Here is an 11,689-nt window from a genome sequence, read left to right as displayed (position 1 = left end):
AAGGCTGTCTTTGTGACCAAGGGTATGAAACTATGCTGGAGACTGGTGGCTCCCGAGAGAATCCACAGGTCAGTGAGACAGGCGGCCCAGCCTGGTCTGGAACTTACAGGCTTCTTTCCTCAGCCTCTGAGGGCTCGGACTGGATTTCAGACAGGGCCATCACCGTCTTCTTTACAATTACGATTGTTTGTTCAACTGGTGAGTACTGTTTTTTGTTTGTTTGTCTCCTTCCCAATCATTTTATGGTAGGTCATATCATTAAATAGTTCTTTTCATTAAAATAAGAAGTTTGAACCATTAATACTAAAATTACAAACTTATAGCTTATTGAAATTAATGCCTTGTTCAAAAAATGTTGGCACATGCCTTTAATTCCAGCATTTGGGAGGCAGAGGCAGGCCGATCTCTGAGTTCGAGACCAGCATGGTCTACAGAGCAAGTTCCAGGACAGTCTCAGTTACACAGAGAAACCCTGTCTTGAAAAGAAAACAAAACAAAAATGGGGGCTGGAGAGATGGCTCAGCGGCTGAGAGCACTGGCTGTTCTTCCAGAGGCCCTGAGTTCAGTTCCTAGCCCCCACATGGTGGCTCACAACCATCTGTACTGAGATCTGATGCTCTCTTCTGGCAAGCAGGCAAACATGCAGATAGAACACTCTATATTTAATGAATAAATAAATAAAACAAAAACAGAAGGTAAGAAGAGCTTGTGAACACAATGCTTATGGTTAGGCTGTATCTGACAGCGCAGAGTCATTGCTAAGCCGCGAGTTAAAAGAGCTGTGGAGGGTGCACAATAAGAGTAAGGAAGGTTAAAGAGGAGGGGCTTGCCGCCAGGTGCGTGCGAAGGCTTTAAGGAAGACTTGCAGGGAGTTTAAAGTCTTGTCCCAGTTGCCAGGAACACAAGGGACCTGGGAGCAGGATACCCACAGTCAAGTGTGGAACAGTGAGGGATTATGAGGGCTGTCCTTGATAGGACCCACGAAGGAGCTGGAGCTAGGAAAAGGGAAAGGAGCAGAATGGCAGATGTAGAACACAAAGGGCAGGGAAGTGCAGACCCTGCCAGGGCCAAGCTGGCCTTCCTGCCTTTCAGCAGTGCTGGCTGACGCTCAGTGGTTGAGAGGAAAGGGAGAGTTCTTCGGCGAAGCATTTGGTCTATCTGATTATTTTTGTTGTCTGTTTTATTTATTTATTTATTTTTTTGAGACAGGGTTTCTCTGTGTAACAGTCCTTGCTGTCCTGGAACTAGATCTTGTAGACCAGGCTGGTCTGGAACACGTGGAGATCCACCCGTCTCTGCTCCCGAGTGCTGGGATTAAAGGCATGTGCCACCACTCCTTTTGATTTGTTTTGTGGTGTGGGAAACTGAATGCAGGACCCTGTGAACGTCAGTCCACCACTGAGTATTACACATTTTGTGTCTTCTGCAGACTCCATTTCCTGAGGGTAAGAGCCTTGCAGGGTTTTGCAGAACAGGGGGCAATAAATTTTGTGCTTTTAGCAAACAAGTAATTAAGAGAGATTATAAAGGAAACTTGCCAGTACCACACAAGGCTTCTGCTAGCGGGAAAGCTGGGGAAGACTGTCACACCTGACTCCTGCCTGGAATTCTGCGAAAAAAAATGAGGGCACCATTGTTGGAGACAGTGTCCAAAGGGAAGGCAGAGCTGTGTTTGCAGACAGGTTAGGAGCTCAGTTGTGAACATTTGCAGTTTGAGGCTAAGTGAGACATTCAAGAGGAATTTATGGAGCCTAAGGTACGGAACAGGAACTCAGGCGACAGCAGAAAACTAAAGATAAGAGGCAGACCTTAGTTGAGAGGTGGTGGCTGGAGTTGCAGGAGTGCTGATCTTGCTGAGAAAAGCCCAAGGACCCAAGAGCTGCGTCTGGAGTGGTATTCACGTGTAGGGCCGGAAGAGGGCCGATACTCAAAGCAGTTCTGTCCTGTATGTTAGCCCTTGACCACGGGCAGCCATTTAAGTTTGCATTCATTAAAATAAAATAACTTAATTGCCCAGCCACACTGATCATATTACAAGCACTAATGGCTGCGTGTGGTTAGTGGTTGCTGTAAGGAACAGATAGGAAGCATTTTCACTGCCCTAGATTGTGTTTGTGCATGCGCGCACGCGTGTTCGTGTGTGTTTAAATTAGACTGTGTGGCTAAAATGGAGAAATATTCATTTGAGAGAAAACCAGAAAGCAGATGAGGTTGGAGGAGGAGAGTACTCAGGAGGAAGTGTTTAGTGCTGAATGTTGAAACTGGTGTCAGGAAGGCAAGCTCTCAAGAGCATGCTTAAGGAAAACTCAGACCACTCCAGAGGCAATCCCGCCGCCCCACGGAGGGGTCATATATAGGTGACGGGGACTGAACATGGGGTCTCTGACATATTTGGCAAGCACGTGGCCACTGAGATAACCGGCCCGCCCTCTTCACTTCTTATTTTGAGATAGTTTCATTGTGTAGCCCAGCAAGCCAGTTTGAGATTCTCCTGCCTCAGCATGCCAACAGCTGGGATTTCAAGAATGTACTAGCACGCCTGGCCTACGTGGAGTGTTTTAAAGGCAAGAAACTTGTTCATGTCTGGAACAGCCAATAGGACTGTGAGCATGGCAAAGTCTCCTGAGTCTGTGCCCTGGTCTCCTCCTTTTAGCTTTGCTTCCAAACCCTCCTACCTATGGGCCATGGCTGTCCTCTGGTAGCCTGCCCACACGTCGGAAGCCATCTCCCAGATGCTCCGTCTTTATGGTCCTTGCTTTAGTCCGGTTCTCTGGTGACTAAGGCTGGAGCCTCGAGTCATGAGTCACTCCCGTACTGGTCAGTCAAGGCATGCTTGTTCCACTGCCTTTACAGGGACTCATTTAAAAGATCTGCTTTAAGTTGAAGACGATGATACAATATTTCAGACAACACAGTGTGAAGAGCGATGGCGCTGCACTCAGTCTAACTGAAGTAAAACTTGACAGCATCTGGGAAATCCATTCAAATCTCATTTTTCTTACATTTTCTTTTCATATTTACTTATTTATGGTGTTTTTGGGAGGGCCTGAGTGCTACAGCATGCGTGTCATAGTGAGGGGACAACTTGTGGGGGAGACTTCTTCTGTCACGTGGGTTCCTGTGACCAACCGTATGCTGTCAGGACTGGCCACAAGCCCTTCTGATCTGCTAAGTCATCTCTGTCTGGTCTTCATTTTCCTCTTCAAACATTTAAGAATTAGCGTCTGTCATCCCCGCCAGGAATGTTACAGTGAGTTTCTGTTTCGGTGTCACTTCTGTTGCTGTGACACAATGTCCTGACCTTAGCGGAGGAAAGCTCCCTTCAGTTTAGAATTCTACCTTACAGTCCTTTCTAGAGGGGGGAGGTCAAGCAAGGAATTCAGCCTATCGCATGGCATACACGGAGAGAAATGAAGGCTCACAAAACTTGGTCTACTGTCTCCACAATCCAGGACTCAGACCTAGGGGATGATGCCACCTGTGGTGGGCTGTATCTTACACATCAATTAAGACAGCCCCTCACAGACACAGGCCGACCTGACCTGGACAGTCCTCGCTGAGACTCTTTTCAGGTGATTATAGATTGTGTCAATGCGACAACTAAAACCAACAGCTACCATATTATTTATATCCATGGATGGTCACAACTTGGTGTGTTTTGAAACTTATGCTTCTGTAACTAGCCCCTCCCCCACTGCTTTTTAAAAGTGATTCCAAGTTCTACATCTTCTGAACCAACTCACTGGTATAGATGAAAAAAGGAAAACCAAGAGGCCAGTTAAACATGCCCAGCTGTCCAGACAGCACTGACATTTTCAGCTAGATATGGTAAGACTAACCGCTGATCATGACTTCATATTTCACTGTTCAGTGCAGTGCCTTACAGTCCCAGCTTGGTTTCCTCGTCTTTTCTTGGAGTTGTAGCTGATGTCATTACTGAGTTTTGTCCTAGTCTACAGAGGAATAAGGTGATCTGGTTTTGTTTCTTGGCCAGGAATAGCTCATGAAAATCTTGAGAGAAAACATGATAAGAAACTGGGCCAAGGCATGAGGATGGGGGAAAACAGATCTGTTTTGAGATTTATTCATGATATTTATACTTTTAAATTTTTATTTAATGACTATACCAAAACATATTACTCCATTGTGAATTATACTATATTAGTTACTACATGTTTTATATATACATATATGTTTTGCATACAGTTTGAATGTGTCTGCACTAGTTAAGAAAAAAGTAATCTTTCAAGACACCATAGTTTATAATAGTGGGGTGTGGTGGCGCACGCCTTTAATCCCAGCACTCAGGATGCAGAGGCAGGTGGATCTCTGAGTTTGAGGCCAGCCTGGCCTACTACAGATTGAGTTCAAGGACAGCCAGGGCTACGCAGAGAAACCTTGTCTGGAGAAATCAACCCCTCCTCCCGGAAAAAAAAAAAGATAGCCTATAACAGTAACTCTTTCCGATGTGGTTGGAGTTTGTTGAAGCTCACCATAGTCTTGAGTGATGCTTTTGCTAACGTGCATTCTTTAGAAGATATGTATCAAAATAGCCAGTGTGGGTTATCATTTTTGTGATCTAAAAAGATTGTTCATTCACAACACAATGGAGAATATGTCATTGTCAGCATTAAAAATATCAGAAAATGTCTGAAATGTTCTTTTTAGAGCATCCAGGTCAGGATAAAGTTATGAGTCTGTGACTCCCATTAACTTGGGTTTCATCTATACCTTGCTCTTCCATCCATCCATCCCTCCAATCAGTCCATTTTTTTCTCCAAAAAATTAGGTGTAAAAGTGTACTATTTATACCATTCAATTTAAAAAGCAATACTTCTAGTGAAATATAGGAACACAGGAATCTACTGTTAAAAGAAATGAATCCTATTCTTGGACTTAGAATTTCAAATTTTGTTTTTGCATGTCTGCACATGTGTGTGCTTTAAGGACAAGTTGTTGGTAAGATTTTGCATAATAAGCACAGGTTTGCTATTCTATGAGCATAGATAACAAATATGAGTCTTCTGGAACTGAGATGCATTTTTTCTGCAAATGAAATAAGTTTTTTTAAGTTAGTGCATTAGTTTAGATGTTTCCTCTTCACAATATCACAAAATATAACTACAATAATTGGAAGGTTAATTCTAACTTGAGACAGACTTCTAATAAATGAAGTATTGTGGACAGTGTTTCCTCCTCTTGAATTTAACCTTTTAGCAAATGTATCCAAAGGTACATAGGCAGCTATGTCTCTTGTTGGCAGAGCACACAGAGAACCTGAGCATTTTTCTCCTGAATGACAGCAAGTCATTAAGGATGTCAAAGGAAGGCGTGTTAACCTAAATCACTAAGTGAAAAAGTGTACCTAAATGCTCCCAAGGGGGAAGGGCACTTTAGTGAGATTTACTATTTCAACAAATGTTGGCAATTGTTGACTTGCTTTCTCAGGAGGATTAAGCAGCAAAACAATTTGAAAAGGTGATTGTGCTTCATTAAGTATAATATAGCTAAGCCTGTTTTTTTTTTTTTTTCTGTTTTTTTTCTGTTTTTTTATCACGGGCCAGAATTAAAACTCTTTTCCCTTAAGAAGAGACTTGAGATACCTTTTAGCAATAAGCGCCTGCCTCTAGGGTCCATAAAAGATGGTTGGAAACCAAGGGCTAAAGGGGGTCTGTAGGGGGGATGGGAAGGCGATGGATCCGACAGTGGATTGAATGTGTGTGAAAAAGTCCTCCTCCAGCCTCGGAGGGGGTGTCTCCCCCAATACCAGCTCCCTCCCCCAGGGCTCATGGGGCGGGTCCGGTTTGCTCAGTAGCAGCGGCGACCGCAGCAGCAGCCTTGGGGCTGAGCGGCGGTGGCCTCCTGGCAGCGCCGGCAAGAGGCAGCTCCGAGAGCCCAGGCCCTGGGGAGATCCAGCTCAGGCGGCTGCCAGGATGGAGGAAACGTCGAGCGGAGCCGGAGCCACCGGGGACGGACTTCCTCCCCAGCTCAGCTCCCCGACAGCTTGGCGAGGCCTGCTCCAAGGGCCGGCGAGTAGAGGAGGCTTGTGCCTCGGGCCTGGCGGCAGTGGCGTTCACGGCGGGGTAAACGCGCGAGCCGGGGCCGTTCTCAGGAACCTACAGCGCCACGGCCGCTCATTGTCTCTCCCCTTCCACCCGGGGGCAAACAGGAAGCCCGCCGCCTGGCCGAGCGACGGACGGGCTCCGGGACCAATGAGCGCAGCCGACGGCGAGCGTGGCGGCAAATGAGCGCCGGGAAGAGGGGCGGAACTTCCGGGCGGGCTGTCACCCTCTTCCCCCCTTTTGGGCTGGAGGCTCCACCTTTTGTGTTTCCCGCACAGTCAATCAAAATAGGAAAAAAAAAATCCCCGGACCGCTCGGGCCGTGTCCGCCGCCGCTTCCCGCATCCTCTCCCGCCGCCGCCGCCTTCGCTTCTCACCATGTGTAAGGCGGCGGGGAGCCCCGCCTGAGGTGTCCTAAACACACTATGACCGGTACGTAAGAGCCGTGCGAGAGCAACCCTCGCTGCCTCCGCCGCTGCCGCCCACAGCCAGCCCGGAGCCGCCACCGCCGGCTCCCGGCCCCGAGCGTGCGGACCGAGTGTCTGTGGAGGCGCAAAGCCGCACTCGCCGTCGCCTCCCTTCCTTCCCCTTCCCCGCCAGCCAGCGTCCAGCCCTCCAGCCCCCACCAGCAGCGCCGAGCGCCCCGGCGGCTTCGGGCCGGGCCGGCCCCGCTCCCGCCGGGAGCGCATCCCCCTGTGTGCGGGCGCGGGCGGCGGGCGGGCGTGTGTGTGAGTGACTGACGGTGCGAGAGCGGCGAGCGCCGCGGAGGGAAAGGGGAGGAGAGGAGAGAGGAGAGGAGAGGGGGCAGGGGCAGCGCGGGGAGGAGGAGGAGGGAACGAGGAGGAGGAGGGTTACAGCCGCGGCGGGCGGGGGCAGCAGGAGGGGAGGAGGGAGCGCGCCGCCGCGGCCGCGGGCCCGGACCCGGGGGGAGGGGAGGGGAAAGGGGCCGGGGACCCGGCTGGCGCTAATGTGGCCGCGGCCCGCGGGCCCCCCTCCCTCCCTCCCCGCACCCGCCTTCCTCCCCGCCCCATCCCCCCCCGCGCTGTGCCTGCAGCTCCCGAAAAGCCTGTGAAACAAGAGGAAATGGCTGCCTTGGACGTGGACAGCGGCGGCGGCGGCCATGCAGAGTATCTGCAGCAACAGCAGCAGCAACAGCAGCAGCACGGAAACGGCGCGGCAGCGGCGGCCCAGGTGAGGAGCGGCTGAGCGCGGCCCGGCTCCCCGCGCGCCGCTTTCTCCTCCCCTCGCCCTCCCTCCTTCTCTCCCTCCCTCCCTCCCTCCCGCGCGCGCCCGCCCCTCCCCCGCCCCGGGAGCTGCCCGCCCGAGGCGCCAACGCTCCGACCCCGCCCGCGCGCCCCCGCCCGCCGCCTTTTTTTTTCTTTTTTTTTTCTCTCTTGTGCGTGTGTTAAGTGTGCAAGCGTGCGCGCCCTCCCGGGTGGGATCGGGACGGAGGGGGAGGCCCGGCGCGCTGCCGTCCGCCGCGGGGCCGCCGAGCGGGCCGAGCGCGGGGAGAGGCGCCGCCGACCCGGAGGAGGAGGAGGAGGAGGAGAGCGCGGGCCCGGCCGGCGCGGCGCGGAGCGGAGAGGCGCGGAGCGAGCCGCACTTCCTGTGCGAGCGGACCCGGCCCTAACCGCCACCCCCTCCCTGTCTCCCTCTCTGAACCCGCCCATCGCGGGTAGGACACCCAGCCGTCACCGCTCGCTCTGCTGGCCGCTACCTGCAGCAAGATAGGGCCGCCATCGCCGGGCGACGACGACGAGGAGGCGGCCGCAGCCGCCGCCGCCGCCGGGGCCCCCGCTGCCGCCGCTACCGCTGCCGCCGCCGGAGCGGTAAGTCCCGCGCGCACGGCCCGCCCCCGCCGAGGCCCCGCGCCCGCCATCCCGGGCCCGCCCGCCCTCCCGCCCAGAGGCCTCCCGCCGCCGCGCGCTCGCCTGCCAGCCCGCCACGCGCGGCCTCCCCGGCCCCGCCGCGCTTTCCTGCCCGCTCGCGTCCCGGCTGGGAGCCCAGGCCGGCCCGCGCTTCCCGGAGGTTGTCACGGCGGCATCGCGCGCAAAATTCTTCACAAAATGAAGTCTGGGAGGGAGGCGGTGGGGGGTGGGCACGGGACTCCAAAATGGATGTTGGAGGAATTGGGCTCGGGGCTCGCAAACTCGCTCGCTCGCAGCACTGCCTGTGCAGGCTCGGAGCCTATCGGCCATGGGTAGAATCAGCTCCAGAGGCTGGGGCTCGAGTTTCCAGAGTTTTTCAATCTTGGGATGGTTTGCTGAAGTTCCCTGATCTTGGCTAGTGTAGGCCGTAGATCATTTAAAGAGCATGTTTTATACGGAGGGACGAACACTTTCCATCAGTTTTTTTTTTTAACCTGACCATTCACAATTCGTGGCTTTTTCAGTCTGCTACAACTTAGCACCAGTTTTTCCTGAGTAGGGTTAAGTGAAACAGTTGGAGGCTATGGAAATTTAAAAGTTAAAAATTGGCTAGAATATAGGTCTTAGAAACAAAAAGCACGTGAGAGTCATTTTGTTTATATGCATGTTAGTGCACTCCATTCTTAGAGTGGCAAAATTGAAATTTATGACTACTCTGATTAGGATGTGTTGGGGTTCTTTTGGAAATTTTAGAATATCTAGGGCATGGAGAGGAGCTGGAAGTCTTACGTGAAGACTGTTTAGAATAGATGCTGTAGGCAACGTGAGTTTTACATTTGTGTGGATCATTGCTTTTTTTTTTTAAGCCTAAGGTGAACACACTTCTCGAGACTAGATTTTTTTAGAGGTGGGTTATAAGAATCGATTTATGTAGTGGCAGTTTGGATTGTCACTGGAAAAGTTTGCTATTGCTAATTTTTACACTATGTTAGTAAATAGATAATTTTAGTCTTATACTATGGACATTGGGAGTGTTTTTAATGTCTTGTACTTTTTATAGCAGATTAAAATGTAGAAAGCTTTTCAGAAAATTAGTTTTAACCAAACATAGGCAGATTAGCAAACTTTTAAAGTAAGTTATAGTACCCCCCCCAGTCCCAAAATGTCAGAATAAGTGTATTGGTTACTTTTGTAAGCCACTACAGAAGTAAAATTGGAAAACAGACTTTAATATTTTAAATACAGCAAGACATTTCTTGTAACTACCAAAGTCTAGAAATGCTTTACAGACGGGGGAGGGGAATGGTGGCAAGAAGACTAGGGGTAAAAACATGTATTTTAGTCTCATTCAGGATTTAGCAATATTTCCTTGCTTTAAGATTCTCTGAAGTATCAGGTCACTACCAAGAACACATTTCCTGCCAGATGAGCATGAATAATCTGAGCTCATTAACAGTAATAATATTATGAAAATTTAGTTTTGCTAGAGAACCCCCAAACTTGGCTTTTTTTTTTTGTGCATGTTTGGTACTTGATCAGTCTCAGAGTTTTTTTCAATTTCTCATTTTGAGCAAAGTTGGAAAAAACTGAGCTGAATGTTGAATAAGCTGAAAAACATGAGCTCTCTGTGTATTTTTGTCTAAACATTAATGGAAAATGAAAGTTAATTTCCAGCTTAAAAGTGATTTAAAATTTTTTGGAACATTTTAGAGAATAAACTAATTCAAATGAATTCATTGGGATATTTGCCACATTTAAAGCTATATTGTGATAAATATGTCTTCAGTACTCTTAGATTACTGGAGATCACTGGAGGACTATAGTGTCTTGAGAGTTGCATTAAAAAGCTGTGGAATATTTTCAGATTTATATCAAAACTGGAAGTGCTGAATCAGAGTTAACTTAAACCCTTCTTCACCCAGCTCCCCCCATGCTTCCATTACTTCAGCACATTTCTCTGCTCTATGAGACAGCACTGATGTATTGCTGAGAGAGTGCAGATCTTATTTGAGTTCTGCCAGTTTTTCCATTTAATGTCCATTTTCTGATCTAGGTTCTAATCGAAGAAGGCTAGCAAATGTGTCAAGTGCAGATGTTGAACCTAATGCCAGTTTAGCTTGGTATTTCAAGATGAAGACTACTAAAGACTTGTTTAAATACTATTTTGAGTTTGGAACTTGTTATGAGAGAGGATCCTGCCAAGGGTGTTTGTGCAGCTAAAGATGAGACAGTTGCAGTTCCAGCTGTAATGTCCTCTAGCATGGACATCCAAAGACGCTGAAACAAGGCTCCTTTGTTTGCATTGCTAATACTTAGGAAGTATGAAATCTCTGCATATATTCAATTAACTTGTCCAATTTATATGCTTGAACTTATTTCATTTGTACTTAGTGAAATAAACTATGCAAGCAAACCTTATGAAAATCACTCTTTAAGTTACAGATTTAGTGTTCATGAGTTTTGCAGGTAAATGCTGACACATTTCTAGTAGGCTCTTTTGCCCTTAAGACCTACAGGGCTAGGATTTAGCTTAGGGACAGGGCTTGCCTAGCACTTGCAAAGCCTCGCCTTCCGTTTCTCTCTCCCCCCTCCCCCACCCGCATTGGGGTTGGGGAAGACCCTACAGTGTCATTGAAGTTGGAGTTCTAATTGAAGTTTTTCTTGAATATCTGCCCAAGAATGTTATGTTTCACTACACCTTAATTCCACACTTGTTCTGGTTTTTATAAAGCCACTTACGGGGTCTGAGAAATTAATGGCATTGAGAGTTTCTTTTCCTTTTCCACTGCTACAATCTAAGAAGACAGATCCTGTCTTTTTGTTTGTTTTGATTTTTTTTTTTTTTTTTTTTTTGGTTTTTCAAGTCAGGGTTTCTCTATGGTTTTGGAGCCTGTCCTGGAACTAGCTCTTGTAGACCAGGCTGGTCTCGAACTCACAGAGATCCACCTGCCTCTGCCTCCCAAGTGCTGGGATTAAAGGCGTGCGCCACCACCGCCCGGCTTGTTTGTTTTGTTTTGTTTTCCTTCAATCTTTCTGTCATTTTTACGCCCAGTTCCATTGGAGAGTGCCCTTGTCATGAATTGCTATAGCAACATCATTGGGAGTGCCATCACCCCCCAGGGCTTCTGTAGGCTATGGTCCTTTTTACCTTGTGTGTGAAAATACACACTTCTTTTTTTTTTTTTTTTTTTTTGGTTTTTCGAGACAGGGTTTCTCTGTAGCTTTGGAGCCTGTCCTGGAACTAGCTCTGTAGACCAGGCTGGTCTCCAACTCACAGAGATCCGCCTGCCTCTGCCTCCCGAGTGCTGGGATTAAAGGTGTGCGCCACCACCGCCCGGCAAAATACACATTTCTTAAATTCCAACTTTGATATTAGATAATGTTTTCTTTGTTTTTAATTTCTAGTAAGAATCTTAGAGTGACTGAAAAAATGTTGGCTTAGTTTTACTAGGAAACTTCCGTGGAGCTTTACCTGACACCTAAAGCAGCCCAAGCCCCACTGTGTCTTCACCTACTGCTTCCCCTTGTTTCTGCAGAGCTTCTGGTCACTGTCTTTGGTATTAGATGGATTTATTACTTTTCCATTGGGTATTTAGTGTACTTGATCTTTTTCCTTGGTATGTTGATAGAACTTGCATGAAGGAAAGGGCTTCAGACTTAAGGCTTTGTAGATTTTGAGCTATCTAGAACTTGCTCATAGTGGAATTGCATAAATAGGTTTAAAATTGTTTTATAGTTTCTTGGCCACTAATATCTCAAA

The 11,689-nt window shown here is 48.4% G+C and overlaps 1 protein-coding gene across 2 annotated transcripts in view; it reads left to right on the top strand.

The window, feature by feature from the left end:
- The first annotated feature begins 6,351 nt into the window (after positions 1–6,351).
- LOC121439282 (transcription factor Sp3) overlaps positions 6,352–11,689 on the top strand; it is a 47,014-nt gene continuing 41,676 nt past the window's right edge. The window contains exons 1-3 of one of the 2 annotated variants that reach the window (XM_041639754.1): positions 6,352–6,493; positions 7,116–7,252; positions 7,741–7,890. In XM_041639754.1, coding sequence (XP_041495688.1) covers positions 6,487–6,493; positions 7,116–7,252; positions 7,741–7,890 — 294 coding nt within the window. In that variant the 5' untranslated portion in view covers positions 6,352–6,486. The remainder of the gene's footprint in view (positions 6,494–7,115; positions 7,253–7,740; positions 7,891–11,689) is intronic. The other variant, XM_041639756.1, reaches the window with a different exon arrangement.

Source organism: Microtus oregoni, unplaced genomic scaffold (assembly GCF_018167655.1).
Source record: "Microtus oregoni isolate MIOR12 unplaced genomic scaffold, Mior012 000060F_ref0000265, whole genome shotgun sequence".
Lineage (NCBI taxonomy): Eukaryota > Metazoa > Chordata > Mammalia > Rodentia > Cricetidae > Microtus > Microtus oregoni.
This window is presented reverse-complemented; position numbering and strand designations above follow the sequence as displayed.